The following is a 24,813-nucleotide window of genomic DNA, read 5'->3' on the forward strand; positions in this document are numbered from 1 at the left end:
AGTGCAGATGATCACCATGCCCAGTCAGAAAGAAGTGCGGAGTAGCTGAGGGTACAGCTTCTGGTGCTTGGTGAGCAAGAATAAGTCACTTCGACCCTCACCATACAGTATTACTATGAGCATCAAACATGGGAACCCATATAAGTATTTGGCCTAGACAACCTGAAGACGGCTGTCTTGATGAGATTGATCTGAAGGGTCAAATGCTGTGCTGCATAGACCTCGGGAAGAGCTGTGCGTGGATGAAAACTCAGCCTTGAAAGCAGCACTGCCCTGGTGCCTGGGGAGGAGGCCACATCCATCTGTGGTCTGTGATTCGGGTGCCAAGGGCAATTGTTCCTTGCTGGGGAATTATTATATTCCATAGCTGCTGTGCACTAACTTCTGTGCTGGCCCCGGTTATTGTGGGAAATATTAAGTGTAGAAGAAAAGGCTTTTACCCCAAGGGGCTTTCTAGTTGAGAACCTAAGAGACAATACTGAAGATCAGTAGGAAGGCAGGACTCGTGTCCTCTCTGGTGAATCCCCCACTTGCAAGATGGAGTGAGGTGTCACGGCTTCCTGCCCAGTTCCCTCAAGTGGTCCCACATCTCTTCCCTGGCCAAGACTGAGTCATTCTTTTTATGTCTGCTGCCACACAGGCAACTGAACCAGTGGAATTTTGAACTAAATATCACAGGAATTTGATGCTCTTTGGCTGTTGTGGATGGAGGGAAGCAAACAGTGGGGCTGATGCTCTGGAGTCAGGACAGAGCTAAAGCAAAGGCAGCTCATGGTGGATTAGGTGCATTAGGGTCACAGGATGGGAGAGACCTCAGCCAGGCATCCAGCCTGGAGAAGCAGCTTGCTCCAGGGTCCCTGAGAACCATGGGAATCTTAGTTCGGGGTGTTTCTGTAACACATTTAACACACGTTAGGGCTTGTTAACTGGCCTGTCTGGAGGTGAGGATAGTGCAGAAGCTTGTCTTAGACTTGCTAGAAACACTCCAGAAAGCGCCTCAGCCTGTTAGGCATCTTGGCCTCCTGCAGGAAATGTAACTCAGATGTCTAAGGGGCGTCCTCCACCAGCTAGCTTAGTCTTTCTTGTTGCTGTGACAAAATGCCTGTGAAAAGGAACTGGAGGAAGGGAGGGAGGGAGGTTTTAGCTACAGTTCACAGTACAAGTCCTTCATGGTAGGGAATGCTAGGCAGCAGGAGCTTGAAGCAGCTGTCCATAGTACAGCCCCACTCAGAAGAAGGTACCATACTGCTCAGAGACCTTTCTCTGTTTTCTACAGCCCAGGATCTCAACACGGACATGGTGCCACCCAGAGCACATAGTTCTTACCACCTCAACAAAACTAAGATAATCCCCCATCAGCAGCCCAGAGTGATTCTAGGTTCTACTGGGACAGCACTAGCCACCACACAGGCCATCTCATAGTTAAAGGGTTGTTGTATTGATATGAAAGACTGGATCCATATTAGTCTCACGATTGTGTTATAGGCCAGAAAATGGACTAAATGATCCTATGAGAGTAGAAAGGGGCTGACGATAGGGCATAATGGGAAATGATGGGTCTCATGAGCACTGAACACACCGTGGTGGAGTATGAGCCAATCCAGTGGCCCCACACAGCTGCAGGTTGGGTGCAGTTCTGCCTGCCTGCCTGCCTGCCACACCATGTATCAGAGCCTATCATAATGACAAGGCACAGAACAGAGACCACCGCACTGTGGTGGCTCCGCATAGAAAAGGGACCACCCCACTGTGACAGCTCCACAGATGTCTCCAGGTGTGATGTCAGATGCTACCGTGGAATGATAGCACTGTCACTTCACCCTTAATCCCACACTTTAAAACCCCAGGATCCTGTGGGGCGAGGAAGGTGGAAACACCCTGTATTTATTATGTTCAGTTAGCTTTGGATCAGTGGTTCCAGTAACATGAAATTAAAGACCTTAGGTGCCTGCAATAAAAAATTTTTAAAACTGCATTAATCTATTTGACCAAAACACTCCTCCCTGAGTGGCAAAATGAATCCCTTTTTCATATTTCAGTCATTTGTGTGGAGCCATGTTTACATTATCGTGTTTATTTGTCATAAATCACAAAGACGTTTTTCCACATAAATTCATGGGGGTTCTGCTGGCGTTTTATGATACCAGCCATCAAGACCTACTAGCTAGAAGCACATTTCTGTCTTTAAGAGGCAGCCGTGAGACACGAAGTCAAAAACCTTATAAACTGCATAGATCACTCACAGCTTTGAGCATCTGCAAGAGTCTGCTTCCATGTCATACACACTGGGACTGTTTCCATGACTGACGTGCCTGAGGAATTTGTATTTATTAAGTGCTTACTAAGATGAGTATCTTCTAGTCAGGGTGCTGAGGCATATTAAAAAAAAACAAACTAACAATACAAAGGACTCCGACAAATTCAAAACAATGGTAGACTTTCTATATGGAGTGTAAAGACTGAGTGCTTGGGAACAGTTTTCATAACTTCTGGGGCCTATGCTGTTTTAAAGAACATTCCATTAAATCAGTAGGAAAGGAAGAAGGACCTCAGACCGTGGAGCTTGCGTCTGAGGAGGGCAAACGGAATCCAACACACAGCTGCCAATACAGTGCGAGTGACTGGTGATGCAGACGAGCACTGACGATAAGGCTGGGTTACTGGAGCTAAGTGTGGCCCACCAGCTAGGTGTCTAAAGGATGCCAGTGGTGCAGGAGCAAGGGGCGACGAACCCCAGCTGCCAGCATCTTGAGAATGATGTTCAGATGCAAGTCCCTCGCTGCTGTTTCTACACAGGTTAGATCTGGCAATGTTAGGCCTAAATTTCCATGTTGACCTGGGCTTAGTCACTGCTGTGTCCTTCAGAGAGTCTCTGGCCCTCACCAGTTCACCTCCCTCTCTGCCTCTGCCTCCTGCTATACCTAGCACACATTACTCATGCGGTATCAACTTCCTTGCTACCATAGGCATTGGAGTTGTGAACTCTGATTTACAATGAATAATAATAAAATACCCCACATGTTGGATTAAGTCAAATTTTATTTATTCCAACTACTAAGAAAACTCCTCATACTATATAAAATGTATGTATAATTTTTTTAAGTGCATGTGTGTGCATGTGCACATATGTTCTAGAGACCAGAGAACTACCTCAAGTGTCACCCTCAGAAACACCATCCACCTCCTTCGAGACAGGATCTCATTGGCCTGGAGCTCACCAATTAGGCTAGCCTGCCTGGCCAGTGAGCCGGGGTTGCCTCCTGTTCTCTGCTACTTCCCCAACACTGGGGTTTTAACATGCACCACTAGACCTGGCATTTTTATGTGAATGGTGGGTGGGGATCAAGCTCAGGTCCTCCCATTTGTAAGGCAAGCCAACTGAGCTGTCTTCCCAGCCCTTTAACCTACTGAAAAATTAACTCTAGGCCCCTCTATAGTTCAGAGGACATCTCAGAAGAGGGGACAGAAAAAATGTAAGAGCTGGATGACTGGGAGATCGGCTGCAAAGCACTCTCTGCTAAGAACGTCATAGTTCTACAATCATGAATTCACAGCAGCTCCAGGTACCTGTGCTGAGCTGCACAAGACTGGGCCTATTGCCAGGCAGGGCAGTGGTGGCACACGCCTTTAATCCCAGCACTCGGGAGGCAGAGGCAGGTGGATCTCTGTGAATTTGAGGCTAGCCTGGTCTACAGAGTGAGTTCCACGATAGCCAGGGCTCTGTTACACAGAGAAACCCTGTCTTGGGGGGTGTGGAGACTGGGCCTATCAATCAGTCACGGTTTGGGGAGGGGCTTATGGGTCTCTACCCTTCCCTGGGTAACTGTTGTTTATTGATGGATGCTGGGGGGAGTCATTATATTCAGTTGTATGCCCACAGATGAGCCTACCAGTTCGGATGAATAGTTCCATACCCATGGTTGTGCCTTGGTTAAACTCAAAGAGTAATAAAACAAAAACAAAACAAAACAAAAAAATTATCAAGGGAAAGGGAGGGAGAGGTGATGGAAATAGGAGGGAGGAAAGAGGGTAGGGGGTGAGAGTAACCAGAATACATTATACACATGTATGGAACTGTCAAATAAATTTAATAAATAGGGGGCTGGAGAGATGGTTCAGTGGTTAGAGCACTTGCACTCTTTTAGAGGACCCTAGTGTGGTACACAGCACTCATGCTGGGCAGCTCACAACTGCCTGTGACTCTGGCTATGGGTGACCCAGGGGAGCTGACACACTCCTCTGGCCTCCGTGGCATCCTTACACATGTGACATACACTCACGCGGAACAAATAACTGTAGACACTCTAGAGTAAACCCCTGTACTGGCTGGTCTCCTTTCTCAAACCCCCACTAAAGAGAGAGAACCAAGAATTCCAAGCCGACAGGACCGGCCAGTGGGAGAACGCAGGTGAGAAGGTCTAACAGTGGAAGATGCAGAGTAGATGGATGGATGCTCAGCGAACTGAGCAGCAAATTCAAGACAAGGCCAAAGCTTCCACACACACACTCATCCTTCAGGACACTCGAGGAGACTGCAGTCTTCCAGACACCAGGAGAGTGAAATGTGAGGCAGGGCTGAAAAGCCAAGTGGTTGAAAATTAGCTAACAAACTAACTGGGATCCAGAAGCCCTGAGTAGCTGGGGCAGAGAATGGAGGCTTTCCTTTATTCTCTGGGAAAACAGAAGCTAAGAGCTTGGGGACTGTAAGGATGGTGGCAGGCAGTGGTCATGGCGGTCAGCTGGTCATGGGTCAAGACAGACTGAAAAGAGAGGATGGGGACAAATATGGTTCTGTGCTGGTCTCCTTCCCCTGGAGCAGAAGAAGCAGGGAGAATGGAGTTACAGGAGGTGTTCAGCTGTTTAGGAGAGCACACTGCTGGGTGGGTTAGTGCAGCACTTTGACCCCAACCCTCAGAAGGCAGAGGCAGGGGGGTCTCTGAGTTCAAGGACAGCCTGGTCTACAGAGCAAGTTCCAGGCCAGCCAGCACCACACAATGAGACCTTGTCTTGGAAGAAAAGGAAGGAGGGAGGGAGGGAGGGAGGGAGGGAGGAGTGGGGGAGGATACTGATGGTATCTGACAGGCTTGAGAATGTGTTATAAGAAAGAAATTAAGAACAGAGACTAAGAAAATACTTTTCTCCAAAATGAAGACCTCAGTTCACAAATAAGGAACACTGCAGGAAACGTCTTCAAAATTTTATAGTGGAATTGTGAGAAAAACCTCCACTGCCTGACTTGCAGCCCAAATCTTCCCTTTGCTGACATCCATGACACAAGATCTCACGTTTCCAAAATAAGACAGCTGTCCAAATTCATCCAGCGTTCAAGGATAAGCTCTTCCCTTCCATCCTAGTCACACTGTGGAGGCTCTCGCTGCCTCTGGCCAGGTCAGGCTGAGAGCAGCTTTACACAGACTCAAACTTCTCTTGCCAGTCCAAGTATCTCTCACTCAGATTCTTTGCTGAAGGCTTGGTGTGAGCCAACACATCCAAAAAGTCCTCCGTGGTCACGGTATCCAGCTGGATCCCAGGTAAATTGCTGCTTTCTAGACAAAAAGGCAACAGTCAGGACGCAGCGTTGCACCTCGAGGTGACGAGTTCTTGAAAGGCTGCTGGGCCAGGTCTGCAGACAGTGCATGATATCTCGTTCTTGGCAGCTAATGCAGCTCAAAGGCACATCTGAAGAGGGCTATGGCTATAGGGGGGACTTTCTGACGTGCAACTGAGGCTTTCAGGCCTGACCTCCCCCACCCTGCCTCCAAAGGGGACTTAAACATACTGTTATCAAAGTACTATGTGCTATTTGTCTAGTACCTCAGGTGGGTCCAGCCCCACATCAGCGTGTGCCAGAAAAAAAAAAAAAAACCCAGCAATGGGAGTCTTGCAGCAGAGGATGCAGCTGAGTACATGGGGCATGATGATCTGACTACAAAGCGTAAAAATGTAAAAACCACAGAGCCTGGAAAACCAGGCGCCAGGCTCCACCTGCTGGTCAGAGTGGGTGGGACTTTCGCACGCAAAGCAAGCACTCTGCCACTAAGCTGTGTCCCTTTTAGTATTTGTACTTTGAAACAGGGTCTTGTTAAGTTGCCCAGGCTAGCCTTGAGCTCACTATGTAACCCAAGTCGGCCTTAAACTTGATCCTGCCTTAGGTCCCAAGTGGCTGTGTACAAGCATGCGCCACCACATCCCTCCAAGAGTTGGGATACGTAAGCACAAATTTCTCTCCCAAGCCGCCATCACCGTGGGACACCAACCATACCTGACTGGTAATTTTCAAGCACATTGAAGATCTTTCTCACAGGCCTCATGGCTGCCTCCCTGCAGACTAGCTTAATGTCAGAGCCTGAGTAGCCCTCTGTCTCCTGAAAGCGTAGCAAAGCCAGGATCAGTCAGCAGGCAGAATGCTAGTGTCCACTTCATTCTTGTAGGCAGTATCCAGTGTCGGACACTGGCTTAGAACTTTGTCATCCCTGTTCACTATGCCAGCATCCCTGGGGAAGCAGTGCTGGAGGGAGAGAAGGTGCTAACAAGTCCAGCTAACTGGCCATCTGGGCGACAGACTCCTCATACCTTCAAATACGTTGTGAGATGCCAGCTGGAGCACTGGACACCCAGTGTTGCCTAGTGGGGCCCTGATCCTAAGTCCACGATGGCTACAGTGAGTATTTTGTTCATGTGTTAAATAAGGCCCTTCTTGCTTTTGAGGGACTTTCGAAAACATTGGGTTTAAATGTCTACCCGCAGCAGATATCCTGGGAATGATGCCTGGGATGGTTGTTCTTGGCTGTCAACTTGACTACATCTGGAATTAACTAAAACCCAAGCAGCCGGTAAATCTGTGAGGGATATTTTAATTCAGATCTTTTGAGGTGGGAAGATCCACCTTCAGTCTGGGCCACACCTTCCGCTGGCAGCCTTTATAAAGGACGTGGAAGAAGGAAGCTCGCTCTGTCTGCTTGTCCTCACTCTCGCTAGCAAGTCCATTCCCTCACTGGCATTAGAGAACTATTCAACTACGTCTCTGGAACTCTGGAGTGTACTGAAGATCAACGGAGACATCCAGCCTCATGGACTGAACAACCACTGGATTCTTGGGCCTTCCGATGGTAGACAGCCATTGTTGAAGTGGCTGGACCACAGCCTGTAAGCCATTCTAATATATCTCCTTCGTATGTGTATGCATATACATGTATACTGAATAGACATATACTCATTTTATAAGTTCTGCTTCTCCTGTGAACCCCAATTAATACAATACCCAATGAGGATTAACAAGATACATATCTCGAGCTTTTCTCTGCAAGGGATTCGTCAGTTCATCACAATAACCCTCTCTGGAGTCTCTGCTACAGGTCCAGGATTTGACCGTGGGCTCTCTGAATCTGAACCCTGTGCTACTCCCTGCACCTCCCATTTTCTGCTCCACTATAGCCCAGTCTCCCGGAGCCCATTCTTTCATGGGGAGGGGTCCACTGCCCTGCTGGGCAGCTTGGAGCCTCCCTCTAAGGCTGCCCACCTGGCTCAGCACGTTGTACTCCAGCTCTGTGTGCAGCTCCAGGGCATGGCTCTTGCTCACAGGGGGCAGCCAGTGGTAGATCATGGCTTGTCTGGCCTCTTGGCTGGGGAGACCAACCAGAATCCTCTTCTCTAGGCGCCGTAACATGGCACAGTCCAGCTCCCTGTATCACAAGACAAGAAATGGATAGAGCGGCAAACAGTGCTTTGGATAGACACACAGACAGAGTTCTTACATCTATTTATTTATTTGTTTGTTTGTTTGCTTATTGCATGTGTTCATGGCACATGTGTGGAGGTCAGGGGACAGATTTTGGAAGTTGGTTCTTTCTTCCTACCATGTGGGTCCCAGGGATCAAACTCAGGTCATCAGGCTTGGAGGCAGCTGCCTTTACTCACTGAACCATCTCACTGGCCCCAGGAACTATATTCTTAGGGCAATTTGGCTCTACAAGAGCCCCTACAATTTTGTATCTTAATTGTTACTGTATCTATAACTGAGTAGTCAGGGCAGTTACTTCATGTTGTTTGAAGAAAGAGAAAAAAATTTAAAGATGTGAAAAAAAATGGTGAAAAGGAAGAGGGAGGAAAAGTGAGAGCACCTTCAAGACTTCTCACGTGGAGGAGGTACTTTAGTGACCATGGCAGAGACAGCTCACAACTAGGCAGGTGACATCTCAGTGAGATTTTAGTATCAACTGCTGGACTTGATCTTGCCAGCGAGTCGACTATTCTGTACCATAACCTGAGCACTCCCGGAGTACATTCACTTTTCTGAAACTCATCTATCCTGGAGCGAATAACCACCTCACTCCACTGCTCTGGTGAACTCAGCATCAGTACCCTCCTTCCTAGGTGCCCAGTGCCAACATAGCCTTATGAAACACTCATCCCTGCTTCCAGTAGACCAGGCTTACACAATTTCACACTAGTAGGTAGTTTTCCCAAACTTCTTAATTAGAAAAGTAGAATAAAAGAATGCAATCCATCTATATCCCTGCTGTCTTGACTCAGTAGCCAACAACACCTGGCCACATCTGCCTCATGCAGCTTCCCATGTAGTCTTACTAAGCTTTTCTAGCTAAATTGCACCACTGACTCCATCTCCAAATTCCACTCTCTCATGCCAAAAATCTCTTTGCAGGATTTTCCAACCAAATACCATGGACATGTATTGTTTACAGTCATGTCTCCCAAACCTGTTACTCAAAGCCAGCCTTTCTGTCCCAGAGAGAAGGAATGGGGCTCATTGTAAAATCCTGCGCATCCTAAATTCATCTCATGTTTTTCTTGTGGCACTGTGTGACAGGTCTTCCTGTTACCCAGCTGCAGATGAAAGCTGGGAATATATATATCTCAGCATCAGCGACATGGTGAGATCATCTGATGATACCGAACTCTGCATTACAAAGGGCACATCTTCTAGTAAGTATTAAACATTGTGTGTACAAGCCTTTGACACCACATGATTTCCCCAGCCTCTCTCAACTAGTAGTTGTAGAATCTGTTGGTGACCTTTATTTGAAGGAATCATTGTTCACATAAGCTTTCATGTAGTGATTTAATATTGTTTTTGTCCCAGATGTTTTACTAGGAATCCTATGGCACTACACATCACCACTATGTAGAGAGGAGCTTTTCCTTACCAGTGGGGGGCTGCTTGGTTACCTTAGCTTACCTTGCTATTAATGGTTCTTTTTGTGTGTGATCTGTGAATTCTTCATATATTAAATATTCAAACTCCCAAGAGCCTAGAAACATTTAGTTTTCTATACTAGAAATGAGGAAATGCTTGTGTGCTCACCCACCTACACCACTGATAAAAAGTAACAATCGAGTCACGTGTAATCCAGCGGTCAGGGGGCTTAAGGAGAACTGAGGGGTAGGGGTCAGCCTGAGCTACGCTGAAAGAACTGTTCTGAAAGAGAGAGAGGGTGGGAATGGAGGAATTTAACTTAACTAAGATGGTGTTTAAAGTTGAGAGGGGACACAGTCACCCCCACTTCCTCCTGCGACACCCTAAAGCAACACTGAAAAGGTTTGCAAGTGGCATAAACCTACAAAGGCAAATGGAACAGGAGAGCTGGTAACAACAGCAAGACCCTTAAGCTGGAGAGTGCACTTTCCAGTGAGAGCTGAGGAGCTGCTTTCTAATCAAGCAGTGAAGAAAGCCAAGAGACAGACAGACAGACAGACAGACACACACACACACACACACACACACACACACACACACTAGAGACCTGGGATTGGCAGTATCTCTTTCCTTTGGGGCTGAGGTGAAGATCAAAAGAAAAGGGAAGATGGGTTAAGAAACAGATCACAGATTTCTTCCCTGCATCCTATGGAGAGGACTGCCTCCACCATACTCGGCAGGTGATAATGTGGAGCATCTCTGCTTTGAGTTGAATCAGTGTGTTGTGTTGATGGCATGATGTAAGTCCTCACTCAACAGTAAGGCGCCAGCTTCCTACCCCTACACGACTGGCAGCCAAGTGCTTGTCTTCCAGGCAAGAGACTCTAAGAATTTTCATTTTGCAGCTTGAGCATCCAAAGAGAAAGATGAGAAGTTGCTGAGGGTTTTCCAACACAATAGCCCTGTCAGGTCCCTACACATGGAGCCATGTGGGTGAACCCTCCCCACAGGCACAGAGCTTCCTCAGGCATTTTTAGTGTGCGCATAAACATGATCAGGCAAGAGAGAGACTGCTTCTATGGACGGCTTCTAACACAAGACAGACCTGAAAACAAGCAGACAGGGAATGAATCTTAAGGAAAATAATTAAAAAAAAAAATCACTCTTCTCAAATAAAAACATGTTGTACCTATGAAACAAGAACAGATTGCCATTTAAAAAGAATCATTCAGAGGGAGAAAAACAGCAAAACAAAGTAGATGAAATTAAGAGCATATAGGAAAGTTTAAAATGGAAAAACCAGCAATTTCCTAGAACAAGAAAGACATACATTAAGAAATTCAAAAGGATAAAGAAAAGGGTTTTTTTCCTTACTATTGCATGCTGCTCAAATTTTAATTATTGTATAGAACTTGAACAAAATTAATGGTTTAGAAAAACAAAGTTAGTAAACCTCTACTATCACACACATGTTTCCGGGCTGGAGAGATGGCTCAGCGCTTAAGAGCACTGGCTGCTCCTCCAGAGGACCCAGTTGGATTTCCAGCATCCACACAGCAGCTCACAACTGTCTGAAACTCCAACCTCAGGAGACCTGATGCCCCCTTCTGACCTTCACAGGCACCAGGCACACTCGAGGTTCACAGATAAACTCGCAGGCAAAACACCCATACACATAAAACAGTTTTAAAACTTGTATCAGTATCTAGGAACAATGACAGTGGTCACACACAAGTACCCCATACACTCAGGAGCCCTTCAAAACCTCTGAAATAGCGTGTTCACATTTAATGTTACCTGTAGGAACAGCCCTCTATCTGAATACCGACATGCACTGGTAGGCCTCAAGCGTCTTTGTTCTACAACTCTCCATAGCAACTCTCTTGCTGTGCCAGTTTCACAGATTTGCTTTGGGTTCCCAGCTCCATCATCCTCAATGAAGGAAAGATTCTTTTTGAATGAGAACATTAGTCTGGAAGGCCAACAGACCAATACCAGGAGTTGCAGAGAAAATAACAGAGGAATCTCAGGAAGAGGACAACTCAAGGGAATGGTCCAGATTCCTAGTGAAAGGTTTTCTGTATTTGAAATGTTAATGAGACCTAAAGTTTAAACAGCATTTACTAACTGATGGTTTGAAGCATTTTACAGATGCTTTTCTCTTACTTGTCACCACACCAGGAGGCAGGCTATCCTTGCCTGCATTTTGAAGCCCAGGAAACAAAGGCTTGAGAAGGGTAAGTAGCTCACCTGAGCTACTGACGCCTCAGGGCTGCAGGATGACTTACAAAACTGAGGCTGACACCATTCTCTGCCCACTGACTCCCAAGCTGCCTCGTGGTGAGATTTCGGAACACCAAGAACAAAGAAAGGATGACAGAATTTTCCAGAGAGAAAAAACAGGTTACATACAATGGATTGAACACAGCACTTCTCAAGCCACACATGGTAGTGCATTCCTGGAATTCTAGAACTTGGGAAGCTGAAGGAAGAGGACCAAGTGCTCAGGATTAGCCTGGGCTACATAGCAAGTTCTGGGCCAGCCTAGGCAGCAGAGCAAGATCACGTCTAACTAAAAACAACAGCGACAAACTTTATCCATAGCAACATGAGATGGTAAAAGAGACCAATGCCTTTAAGATTCTGAGGAAAAAATAATTTCTAATAAAAAAATCTATAGCTTGATCAAGCTATGGATCGACAATACAGTTAGCTTCCACATGTGAAACCTAACCAATAAAACGTACCAAAGCTGGGCAAGGTCCAGGCACCAGAGGACCTGACACAGAGGAGGAAATCACCAGGGTGGTAAGGCTAGGACTGGGTCCCCTCTGCATCCACGGTGCACAGGATAAGCAATTCAGTTTGGACATGGTATGAAGGTTCTAGAAGACATCCCTGCAAGGAGAAGAGTTTGCCAGAATGGTACATCTGAGGCTATCAAGCAAGTGTTGACTGGACACTACCTAACTCTTGTCCCCATCTCATTCTGAGTGGCTTCTTCATAGGAAGATCAAGACAACAGAAGCACACGGAGGGGGTGGGACAGCAATTACTCAATACAGATGTCTGTATTGATCAACTAATGCCCTAAAGTGAGAGATTTACCTCAAAACTGCTTGTGGGTACAAAATAAGTGCAAGTCTCTGACAGCCAGGCCTGATGAATGCACTCTTAATGACATCAATAATCATATAATCATATGAGGGAGGAAACAAAGGACAAATGGAATGTACCCAGAAATCATTCTTTATGCCAATATATTTATATAAAAAATGTAACCTGTGGCCACCAGGAAAGACTCCTCCTGGCTCTTGCACTTAGACTTTACACTAGTTATTTCTGTCCTCAAGACTCCTTCCTCCTGGTTATTCAGTACTTCTATCCCATCGGTGGTCAAGTCAACCAGTCAGCATGGGATACATAAGACATATGAAACACTGCAAGGCTCTCAGACCTCTGCCTACTGTAAACACAAAGCACTATATACCCAGGCCACCCTGAGCGCTACCAAGGGCCACAATGCCTTGGATCTGACAGCCTGAGTAACCATATCAGACCTTCGGGTACCCTCCTCAGTCAGGCCTTGACCATTGTCCTTGTTGTACTGCATTGCCCTGGGACTGAGATCAGTCCTAAATTCACAGCATGAGGGAACCAAGTACAGTTCAAGTGTGTTCCCTCAACAGTTCCAGTATTTCAAGTTTGAGCAATCTCTGTAGGCTAACAGAAGAGTCAACTCCCACTCAACAAATAAAGTCTTTGCAGTCCTTTCATAACCACCATGAAGTGGATGGTCACAACAAGCCCAGGAGAGCACGCTGAGGGGCTGTCTTTGATAGATCACAGGGAGCCAGAGGTTCAAGCGCTGTCTTCTACAGTGAGCCCCACATGGAAGGCCGCCTACTTACACATTTCCCCGATGGATCCACTCTCTGTCCATGAGTCCACTTTCCATTCTAGTTCTGACGTGTGTGTGTGTGTGTGTATGTGTGTGTGTGTGTGTGTGTGTGTGTGTGTGTGTGTGTGTGTGTGTGGTTTATTAGGCACACTGAAGGGAGGAAGGCATGGCAGTAACTGGAGTGGTGTTGGCATCTTTGTGTCACTTTCTTTATGGGGACTTACTACTTTGCCTGTCAAAAGGGAAGTCACTGCTAGAAATCCAGAGCAAGTGCTCTGTATGCAGTAAAGGCTTTTGATTTGCTTTCATGTCTATTATAAAATCACTTATTACACCAGGCATGGTGGTGCACACCTGTAATTCCAACACCTGGGAGGTGAGAAAGGAGGAGCATGAATTGGAGAGAGCCTGAGCCATATAGTGAGTTCAAAGCCAGCCTGAACCCATAGCAAAAACACTCTTTCCTGTCTGCACAGCTCACAGGGTGCTGACTGCATTCTCAGTTCATAGCTATATATATATATATATATATATGGAACACTGTTCTATCTAGTTTCTAGGGGCCAAGTATCATGGACAGTATGCCTTGGATTCCTGCTTCCTTCATCATGCAGAGTATTGAAAAGTTCCCAAGAAATCCCACTCAGGCAGGTGGGGTGAATGAACTGTGCACGCAGAGTTACTAGCTTTGTACAAAATGGCCTGCTTTCTTAAACTCCTTGAGTTATTTGTAAAGGGGAATGTGCTTTGTTGAAAATTAGTACATTGTAACCATAATTAGTTCAGGCTGATAGGGAGAAGCTCCATGGACTTGGGCAATGGGAACAAAGCCCTGTACTTTCATTCTTAGTGAAAATCATGGAAATGGTGAGTTTCAGGACTAATCTGCCAGGCTCACGTGGCAGTGCCTCTGAAGAGGACTTGACGGGGCTTCTCCTCTTATCTGAGAGGCCGGAGAATCCAGCAAGTGCAGTCTTTGTGTACTCATGTGTGAGCTACAAGTATCACCCCTAGGAGTGAAAATCACCTCACATTATCTATTGATTACTCCCACCTCAAATACAATACCAATAACTGGGGAAAACTGATGGGCCTGACCACAGCCAAAGGATGAACTAGATCAGAAATCATGTCTTAAGCCCTCGTTAAAAACTCAGGTTTATAAAAAGCACTTTTTGAATGTACAGTGGAACCCTCCTGGAGGCAGAAGCAAAATTCTCAAATGTCAAAAATAAAGAGGCTCAAAATCAAGACTGGATAGATAAAGTTGAAATTATGGGGGACTTGGGCTATCTGCCTCTTGGTTGCAAAAGGGTTAGGTTTTAAAGGCTTCGGGTGGGGCAACCCAGAAGGCCTGGATTCCTCAGAGGCAGAGCCAAGGCTTGCAACATAAAGCAAATACCCTATATGGCTGAAGGGCACATGTGCATTATGATAGCATGGGTTAGGATATTTCCCCATTAGCAATGGAAGCCATTAGGAAAAAAGTCTCTGCCTTGCACTTTGGGGAGAGAAAGTCTTCATGGATAGTTCAAAACTATTAGCCTCATTGTCATAGTCCCAGATATCTTAAGCTGAGAAGAAAAATTAAGTCAAAGTGGTGGTTCAAAACCCAAAACAGTCAACTTTTCTCTATAGGGTCCCAATGCATGACTCCCATAGATAGCATCTATGTCATTAATAGAATTACGAAACAACCATTAACAAATAAACCATTAATAAAATCACATGTAATGACCACCATGAATGAAAGTCAGAAGAAGGAAAAACTAACAATAGAAATACATCCCATTGACCGGAGAATAAAATAATGTTTAAAACGTATAAAGAAGGAAAAACTAACAATAGAAATACATCCCATTGACCGGAGAATAAAAATAATGTTTAAAACGTATAAAGAAGGAAAAACTAACAATAGAAATACATCCCATTGACCGGAGAATAAAATAATGTTTAAAACGTATAAAGAAGGAAAAACTAACAATAGAAATACATCCCATTGACCGGAGAATAAAATAATGTTTAAAACGTATAAAGAAGGAAATAGGTGGCTCGAAAATATGAGCAAGAGACTTGCACTTGTCACCTGTGGCTTTCATACCATAAATAACCAAAAGGAGACTGAAAGGCAGGAAGAGGAGGCAGACTGGCTGGGGACCTCAGCACTTAACGACTGCCATGGCAACCAGCGTCCTGGGCTTTCCTGCTTCCCATCTGTCCTGATGGTTCACTGGAGAAGACCGTAACTCAAAACTGCACAGACAAAGCACCAAGAAAAGTTGGCTCTCCCCAGCCACAGGGCGAGAGAAGGGGGACTTATAAGACAGAAACTCTTTCGACAGTATCTGCGCTGATCTAACCAAGCACTGCCGAGGTACCCCTCCCTACAAGAGACTGGAGGGGGGCAAGGAGGGAGCGAGTCCTCAGAAAGGAAAGTTAAAAATGACGGGACACTGACATAATGGAACTGTTTATAGAATTAAGCAAGTTTGCAAAAGTGACCACAGTACATCAAGCTAGGAACACACAGTAGGCCACAGCACAATACAGTTCCACCCACGGGGTGATTCCACTCTGTTGCCCCATGGGCTCCACGTGCATGGTTTGAGCACATGGTATCTCTGGAGTGTTGGGCCACCAGACCTTGTTTTCATTTCCGTTTGTTTGTTTGCTGTGCTGGATGGAACCCAAGGCCTCACTCACGTGTGTGAGGAGAGCACTCACTCACACGTGCTAGGTGAGCACTCCCCTTTCCCAGGTAGGCCCTGCTTTTTGCACAGTGCTTATTGACCTGTGGTAGACCATGCTAGGAAAATGCAGACCAGTCAAAGCCCAAAGTTGGTAGACAGAGCCTCGGAGAGCACTTCTCCTCCCCCAGGGTCAGAATGTTGGGGGCTGTTGTGAAAAGACCTGGGGTTATGTTTACTGACCTTTTCCATCACAAACACGCACATCTGTAGGAACGCCACACCAGGAAGGGGCATCCGTATGGGAAGAGGTCTGTTCACACAAGTGGTAGAAAGGCAGCCAGCCTAACAGCTGCCCTAGGAGCATTTTAAATCTTGTAGAAAATGGAAGTACAGTGACAAGGAGATGCCATTGAGGCTCTCCCAGTGCCCCCCAAACCACCCAGGACAGTTTCATTTACAGAGCAGGAGTCTCTTAGGCCTTTTTCTGAGCATTAGAAGAAAGCTGTCTTCTGGTTTTTTAACCTGCTCTGTTGGACCAGTATCTGCTTTTCTAGAGCGTTCCTGGAATTTCTAGCCATTTGGCAAGCAGCCAGGAAGACAGGAGTGTCCGCATGTCACTCACAGCCTCCACACCTTATTTGTACAAACTACCATAGAGTTAAATAGACGTCTCTAGATGGAATGTGCCTTAATGGTGCTGTTCAGCACTTCATTCCCTCTGGACTACTAGGCCTGAGCTTGTGAATATGCAACAATCAAGGCAGGTCAAATTAGCTCTAATTATGCTCACTAAGTTTCTTAACATCGCTATTACATTAAGTGGTAATATTAAATGTATAACATTTTTTATGCCTCTCATTGCTCATTTACACATCAGATGACACAGAGAAGTGGTTCCTTGTTGCTTCCTTCTGGCCCTCTTCCATGCTACAGACCAGTCAAGGCAGGTGAGCAAAAACTGTAAGCCACCTCACTGCTGAGCCACCTCACTGCGGAGACGACAGTGGTAGAGGGTTGCCTAGTGCCTGAGTGATGCGCTCGATGAGGACTGCCCCGACTGTAAGGGATTTGATATTTCAGGACTGAGTCTTCACATGGTGTTCTGAATTAGTTGTTTCTCCAGGCTAGACCCCTTGGATCAAATGAACCCCTTTCCTCGAGTAAGATCCTGAAGCCAAGGAAAATCTTATTCATGAGGAATATTCGTTCTTCCTAGAATCTTTCCTTATGAAAGGGATTGGCAGTATGTCATGAGGGAGTTAAAATACAAAGCCCTTTCATCCAGTAATTCCACCTCTAGATATCTTTCATAACAACCAGGACTGTACCCAAAGGTGTTGTTCCGTGCATGTGTGCACACTGGTATGGGGGAGGCATGAATGTGTGGAGGCAAGAGGACAATCATGGGGTGTCATTCTTCAGGTGCCCCCCTCCCCCCATTTTGAAAGAGTCTCTCACTGGCCTGAAGCTTATTAAGTAGTCTTGGTTGACTGGCCTTCGAGCCCCAGGGACCCATCTGTCTCCACCTCCCCGGTGCTGGGATTACAAAGCTTTACTGACTGAGCTTTCTCCCTAGTCCTTCCTGTTCACAAAGGCTTCTATGCAAGGAAGCTCTTTTCATTGTTACTTATTCATAGAGAAAGTTTGGGAACTTCATACGCATTCAGCGGAAATGAATGATGTAATGAAGGTATAGTCCACATGTGGGAATTCTGGGCAGCCATTACCAAATCCAATTTTCAAGGATTATTTAATGACATTGGAAATGTTCTCACTATAATGTTAAGTAATGAAAGCAACACACTAGTGGGACTGCAGAATGGCACAGCCTCTGTGGAGGGAAATTTGGCCGGCTACACCCTAATTCCATGCGCATTACCCTTCGACCCGGCGGTTTTCCTTCCAGGAACCTCTCCCAAGGATGCATTGATGAAAACATACCCATGCCCCCTCCCTACTGTGTTACTATCTGTAATGGCGAGAGTAGGGGCCGCCCTGTTGCCATCACTAGATGCCAGAAAATTAGGTAAATTTTAGAGAGTCACAACTGAGTACTATATAACTATAAAGGCAGTACGGAAGAATTTATGGCCTTATCTGGAAAGATCTCCAGGATATTCTGATATTTTGTTAAGAAAAAAAAAGCCGGGGTTGGGGATTTAGCTCAGTGGTAGAGTGCTAGTGCTGTGGGATGGTCTGTATGTCAAGTGTGTTGCTGATTGGTCAATAAATAAAACACTGATTGGCCATTGGCTAGGCAGGAGGAGAATAAAGCTGGGAAGTGGAAGGCTGAGTCAGAGAGACACTGCCAGCCACCCCCAGGACAAGCAGCATCATGTGAAGATGCCGGTAAGCCACGAGCCATGTGGCAAGGTATAGATTTATAGAAATGAATTAATTTAAGCTGTAAGAACAATTAGCAAGAAGCCTGCCACGGCCATACAGTTTGTAACCAATATAAGTCTCTGTGTTTACTTGGTTGGGTCTGAGCGGCTGTGGGACTGGCAGGTGAAAGAGATTTGTCCTGACTGTGGGCCAGGCAGGAAAATTCTAGCTACATGCTAGGCCCTAGGTTTGTATGGTATGCAGCCTTTTGTGTAAGAGATAAATGCAAGATGTGCAAGGCTACTACCTATAAAATATGGAGTGCTAGTTATAGTAAAATGTTTCTAAATAGCTAGAAGTTGTAGATTTTAAAATAATAAAAAGCTTGAACTGTAAACATGTTTACTAAAACATGCAAATCAGTAACAGTTGTTTATTCTCATCACTAGGCCCTGTACTGTGTATGCTGTACTTTGACACAGTTAACACTTGAGTACACTTATTGACACCAACATCGACAGACATGTGAGCAAAGTGTTCACACTGTGTAGTGTGGAACCTCTGTGGCTCCGTTATTACCTCGGGGGGACCATTGTCTATGCAGCCCATCATTGCCTGAGACACCATTAGGTGGTGCATGGCTTCAGTACATTCATAGGATTATGCAACTTTTACCACAAGCAGTTTTAGAACAAACTTCTCTCTGCCCCAAACCCCTCACGTAGCTGAGGCTAACTTCAAAATCACTATGCAGCCAACAATGACCTTGAACTCTTGACCCTCCTACCTCTACCTCCCAAGTGCTAGGATTATCTGCCTGTGCTACCAGAACAGGCATTTGCTGAATTTCTTGACTGTGTCAAGGGGCTGCATTGAGTGAGTGGCTTACATCATCTAGGTTTGCCCTCCCTGCCTGATGGTAAATCTTGACAGTCCACTTAACAGGGCTGAGAGACAAGCCTCTGAGCAGGTCTGGGAAGGCATTTGTAGAAAGGATTAGTTGGGAGAAGACCCTGTTCAGGACCAAATGGCACAAGTATAAAAAGGTCTGATAGAACGCAGAGCGGCTTGCTGCCTGCCTGGCTAGCGTCTTGCTGCCTGCCTGGCTAGCGTCTTGCTGCCTGCCTGGCTAGCGTCTTGCTGGTGAGTACATCGAGGCGGTGTAGCTGATGCTGCTGAGCCGTCCCTAACTGACGTCAGAATCTAGCTTGTTTGGCCTTCCAGGGAGGACTGAGAACCAGTGCTTCCCCAGCTCTTTCAGGCCTTCAGCACAGACTAGGGCTGCTAAGACATCCATCCCCTTTAGGAACTGCCAGGCTCTCAGCCGTTCTAGTGTGCAGACGGCCAGGGTTAGACCACCAAACCACCATCAGCTCGAGCCATTCCAGTAAACATCTCCCTTTGGTTGTTTGTTTGTTTGTTTGTTTGTTTGTTTGTTTTTGAGACAGGCTCTCACTATGGAGCCCTGGCTGTCCTGGAACTCATATGTAGAGCAGGCTGGCTGGAGCTCACAGAGATCCACCTGCTTCGGTTTCAGGAGGGATAACAGGTGTGTTCAACCAGGCCCAGCACAAATCCTGTTTTATAATATACATACACGTTAGTGGTTCTCTTCCTCTGGAGAACTCTAATACACCCTATAGTAACAGATACGCATTTTTCAGAACACGCACATACAAGGACCTCACTATAATCTCCTCTGCACACTGCAAATAGTAATGATAGTAATAATAATACAATGAAAACATATAGCACAATTAAATGGCACGACTACTTAAAAGCACTGGCCATGAACCATGCAGAATGTGCTCGAGAAGGTTTTTTTCAAACTCACAGAACTCATCAAGGGCGGTACTGCATTCCTGTAATCATGACAGCCAGGAGGCAGAGGCAGGAAGACCCAGAAACCAAGGGCAGTCTGGGCTATGTAAGAAGATCCTGTCAAAACAAAACAAAAGCCAGAAAAAAAAATCACTCACAAAACACAATGGTATTGTACCAAAGGTTCTAAAGCATATTTCTCAGTTTGGAGTAGGGAGAGGGGGCCCACTCACTGCTAGTGGTGACACTTGTTTTTCTACATTTGGGGGTAGCCAAGCAGCCCCACTGGGCAAGGGAAAGCCCTCTTATAGTGATTCTAGCTGTCAATCAGAAGCCATGACAAACCGTAACCTCTAGCAATGGGTCACATCATGGTGAGTACAAAGCCAACAGAAGATGGAAGGTTGGGGGAAGAGGGCAGGAAGGATTGCAGCTGAGGAAGAGCAAGAATGCATCAGGGTTGCTCCAAAGCGATGTCCTTCCTTCCCGAGCAGAACATGAAGGTTTTATCCAGGGAACCCACACACATTCACAGAGGAAGGCACGTTTAGGGGCAGGCACATTTCTGAGCATACTTGGAAAGGTGCACATTTCTGAGCACGTTCAGTTTAAGGTTATAGGTCACAAGGTCACTCTTCAGAGAGTTTTAATTAAAATATAAAGAACAGCTATTTTTTATGTGTATGAGTGTTTTGCCCACAAGCATGTTTATGAACCACATGTGTGCTTGGTATGGGAGAAGGTCAGAAGAGGACATCGGATCCCCCAGGACTGGAGTACAGATGGTTGTGAGCCATGACATGGGTGCTGGGAATGGAACCTGGGTCCTTTCAAGAGCGACAAGTGCTCTTAACTACTGAGTCAACCCTGATCAGGAGATGCTAAACTCAGAGAGATGTAGAGCAGAGAAACCAGACCAATAGATCTGAACCCACAGATCAAGTTTGGCATCAACAAGAGTGAGAAAAGAAGTCACTGTCCCCTCAGGATGTGATGCGGTGCGATGCTCCTGATACTGAGGTAAAGTCTGAAGAAAATCTGTTGAACTGAGTCAGCCTCATTTTCAGCTTCGAGGACTCAGAGCAGGAAGAAGACACTACCAAGACCACAGCTGACCCTGGTCGATCACCACCGCACAGAGCTGCAGGACTACTGAAGTCACGGTGAGGGAGGAAAATGTGTGTTCAAGTCTCTCAAGGTACAGACCTGCCACACTCATGTTAGGAGCTTTACAGCTTCACACCCACCCTCGTGAACACCCACAAGCACAAGGCAGCAGAATAAAGACACAAAAATCAAAGGCAATTTGGTCCATTTCAAAGTAACAGTCCTTGGAAAGTAGAGGACAAGGATACAAAACAACAGAAAAAAATTAATAACTGACTGGCCAACATCCGGTTACTGGGTTGTTGTGTCTTGTTGTGGCAGTACAGAGGGTGTAACCCAGGGCCTTGAAGCATTTGTATGTGGAACTGGCCTGTTTACAATTCTGGCCTATTGTCTCTCTTGATTTATCAGAAGGTTAAAGGACAACTCTCCCAGTCTGGCTGAATGCAGTTTTAACATGGATGACCCCATCATGACTTTAGCCGTTGCAACCCCACAGAGAAGCTTAGCATCAATCAGTGGCTTCCAATGATGTTCATTTAAACATTTAAATAGTAATTCTCTATTGGACTCCACTTTTAACATTGTGTATAACTAGATCTTCAAAATGTTAAATGCCGATCACCAGAGCATAACAGAACAAGTATTATAAGTGTGTAGGGAGGTGGGGCCAGGTTTAGAGTGCAAATGTATCTAAAGGAACAGATGACAAACTAATTGCCTAAAATTGGTCTCGGTCTCTTGTTTGGGACCTGGATGATTAGCATGATCAAAGGAGCTTTCTATTGTCCCTAAATGTGTAAAAGGAGATGGGGTGGGGTGAGAGAGCCCCTCTCTGCTTGCTGCTGTATGGGGGGTGATGGGAGCATCTCTCTGCTCACTACTGTATGGGGTAGAGTGAGATCCCCTCTCTGCTCACTACTGTATGGGGTGAGGTGAGAGAGCTCCACTCGGCTCACTGCTGTTGACCACAGGCTGATTTGCCTTTCATGGCCTTGACCACCCTCTAAGAATGTTTCCTTATATATCTCCTTCCCCATCTAGGACATAAGAAATAATAATGTGAAAATGTTCTGAGAACTGTAAGAGGATTATAACATTTTAAAAATATATTCTCTGAGTCGATATTGTTTTCCCTAATCAACATCTCTTATTTCCCAAGTCTTCTAGAATTGTTCTTAAACCACGCTGGGATACAGTTTGAATAGGAAACTCTGAGAGTAGATTATATTTTCAATTAGAGATTATTTAGTTTTCTATTTACTATATGGCATTAGAGAAAGAATTTTCCTCCTAACTTAAAAAAACTTTAATTTTAATACCAATAAAATCAAAACATTATTTCTGGTATGTTCTTTGAGAACTAGAGATATTAAGCATTTATAGGTCTATGCAAAACCTCTGCCTGATTCAACAACAAAGTATAGTCCCTCCTTATGTCCTAATTTCTGTTACTTTAATAAGAATATTTAAAAACCTGACAAAGGCAACTTAAGGGAGAAACCGTTTATTTTAGCTCACAGTTCCAGGTTACTGTCCATCACAGCAGGGCAGTCGGGTGGCAGGACCCATGGCCAAGAGCAGAGAGAAATGCATGCGTGCATGCCTCCTGATCCACTCCACTCTACTCCTACATAGTTTAGAACCCAGGAATGGGCTGCCCACTTTTATGCTGGTCTTTATATCCAGAGGAGATTGATTCCCTGTCACATCCACATCCACTATGGATTCAATCTGTGTATAACTTCAATACCTCCTGCTATAGCTCTCACTGACATCTTCATCTGTATGTAGAGGCTCACAAAAATGTGTGTGATGTGTTCTCTGGATACCTTACCACGGCAGGTTAGACGCCGCTAAGACAAACACGAGATCCTCCGAGTGGGCCAACCCGTCCATCTGCACCAGTAGCTCCGTCTTCATCCGAAGGCTTCCTTCGTGCTCTGCCCTGAAGAGACAAGGAGATATGATTCCCTCTCACAGCAGAGCCTTTGCCTCAGGAAGAGCGGCCCTCACAGCAACGGCCCTGTGGCTGTAAAACAAGCTCCATTCTGATAGCAAGTAAGTTAAAGAAAATGGGCAAGGTAAATGATACAATGATGATATTTAAAAAAAAAAAAAACAATGGTTGATGCAGAACTAAAAAAAATAACTGAAGAATGGTTAGACGTAACCCAGCTGTGTCCAGCGGCTCCATTATTTAACCCTTTAAAAATGCCATAATTGCCAGGTGTGGTAGTGGCTTGACACTGGTGAGGCTGAGGCAGGAAAATGGCCATGAGTTTGAGGCTAGCCTGGACTACATAGTTTCAGGCCAGCTTGGGCTTAAAAAAAAAATCAAATTTAATCAATTAATTGAAATGGTATAATAGAATACCCCTTCATTTATAGAGCAGGCATCACGTAATTTTCATGTTTCTTATCACTGTGTATGTGTACATTTGTGTGTTATAAAATCCCTCCACTGAATTGGCTGCATTCTCTCCTAATGAAATGCATGATAATGACATTGATCAGAATCTGCTTTCTGTACAAATTTGCCCTTTCAGCCTGCATCACTATTGCCTAAGTCCCCTCCACCAAGAAGGAGCACGCATGAAGATCTGAACAACCCATATTAGGTTTAAACCCAGAACCCACTCAGCAGAATCTATTCAATCACACTGATTTAGTTAAGAGAACAATAACAAAACATCTTTCTTAGATGCACAACATTCCACCTCTCGTGCACACATGTGGAAGCAACCCATATTAAGTACAGAGTGAGTATTCTTTATCTCAGATGTTTCGGATTTTTTGAACTTTGGAATGTTTGCATATACATAAAGCATCATATTAGGGATAAAACTCAAGTTTAAGCATGAAATTAATTTCATCCGTACCTTTTCACATGGCCTGAAGGTAATTTATATGGTATTTTATATTTTCACATATGAAACAAACTTTCATGAGTGGGATCTCCCACTGTAATTGTCTGCCAGCACTAAGAAGGATTCTGAACAGGTCTGTTCACACACTGGATTTTCACACTGGGGGTGCTCCACCTGCGTGTGACTTCATAGAACCAATGCCTCTCAAGAGAAAAGACTCCCACTCTACAGTTACATGTTCACATAGCCCTTGCCCACAACTATGCATAAGATGTGTACATGTGCTAATTTTGATGTACTTGTCCATACTTACGCACAACTAGCATAATATGACCCCCAAGACATCGAAACAGTTGCCGTATTTTTTTTTATCTGTTTTTGTTTTTTCAGATAGGGTCTTACTATGTAGCCTTGGCTAGCCTGGAACTCACTATGTAGACCAAACTGGCCTCAAATTCACTAAGATTTGCCTGCCTCTGCCTCTGCTTCTCAAGTGCTGGATTAAAGGGGTGCACTATCATGCTCAGTTTAGTTGCCCTTATTTTTTAAACTGGGATTTTCAAGTCCCATACAGGGACACCGAAACTCAGGAAGAACCCGGATAAAGCATTTGCTATCAGGAATGGTAGAGGAAGAACCAAATTAGCAAAATCTAGACCACAGGAAACTGGGAAGGATGCTCTACAAGGCAGGCAAAGGTCACCCCCGAGGCAGGCCAGAGAGCCTGTCTTTGCAGAGGGAGAACAATTAGAGCCCTCAGGGGCCTGTGGGGTGGGTGAAGCTGGGTGATCCTGGCAAGCTGGTGTAGCAAGGCAGAGGGCTGCGGTTGGATCTGACCAGGCACAGTAAGGTCAGGTCCGTGTCCCATTTCAGTCAGCTGTAAACACGCACCCGCCTTGGTTGCACCCCTGTTCTTCTGCTTCCCTGGTTTCCACTGAGTACAAT

The 24,813-nt window shown here is 45.5% G+C and overlaps 1 protein-coding gene across 1 annotated transcript in view; it reads right to left on the reverse strand.

The window, feature by feature from the left end:
* Positions 1-5,183: 5,183 nt before the first annotated feature.
* Positions 5,184-24,813, reverse strand: part of Katnal2 (katanin catalytic subunit A1 like 2) — a 71,060-nt gene continuing 51,430 nt past the window's right edge. Inside the window, exons 13-16 of the mRNA XM_059246364.1 lie at positions 22,836-22,946; positions 7,520-7,682; positions 6,263-6,365; positions 5,184-5,546 (exon numbers count right to left, since the gene is read on the reverse strand). Of these exons, the coding sequence (XP_059102347.1) occupies positions 5,407-5,546; positions 6,263-6,365; positions 7,520-7,682; positions 22,836-22,946 (517 nt within the window). The 3' untranslated portion in view covers positions 5,184-5,406. The remainder of the gene's footprint in view (positions 5,547-6,262; positions 6,366-7,519; positions 7,683-22,835; positions 22,947-24,813) is intronic.

The sequence above is a fragment of the Peromyscus eremicus genome, chromosome 19 (assembly GCF_949786415.1).
Source record: "Peromyscus eremicus chromosome 19, PerEre_H2_v1, whole genome shotgun sequence".
NCBI lineage: Eukaryota > Metazoa > Chordata > Mammalia > Rodentia > Cricetidae > Peromyscus > Peromyscus eremicus.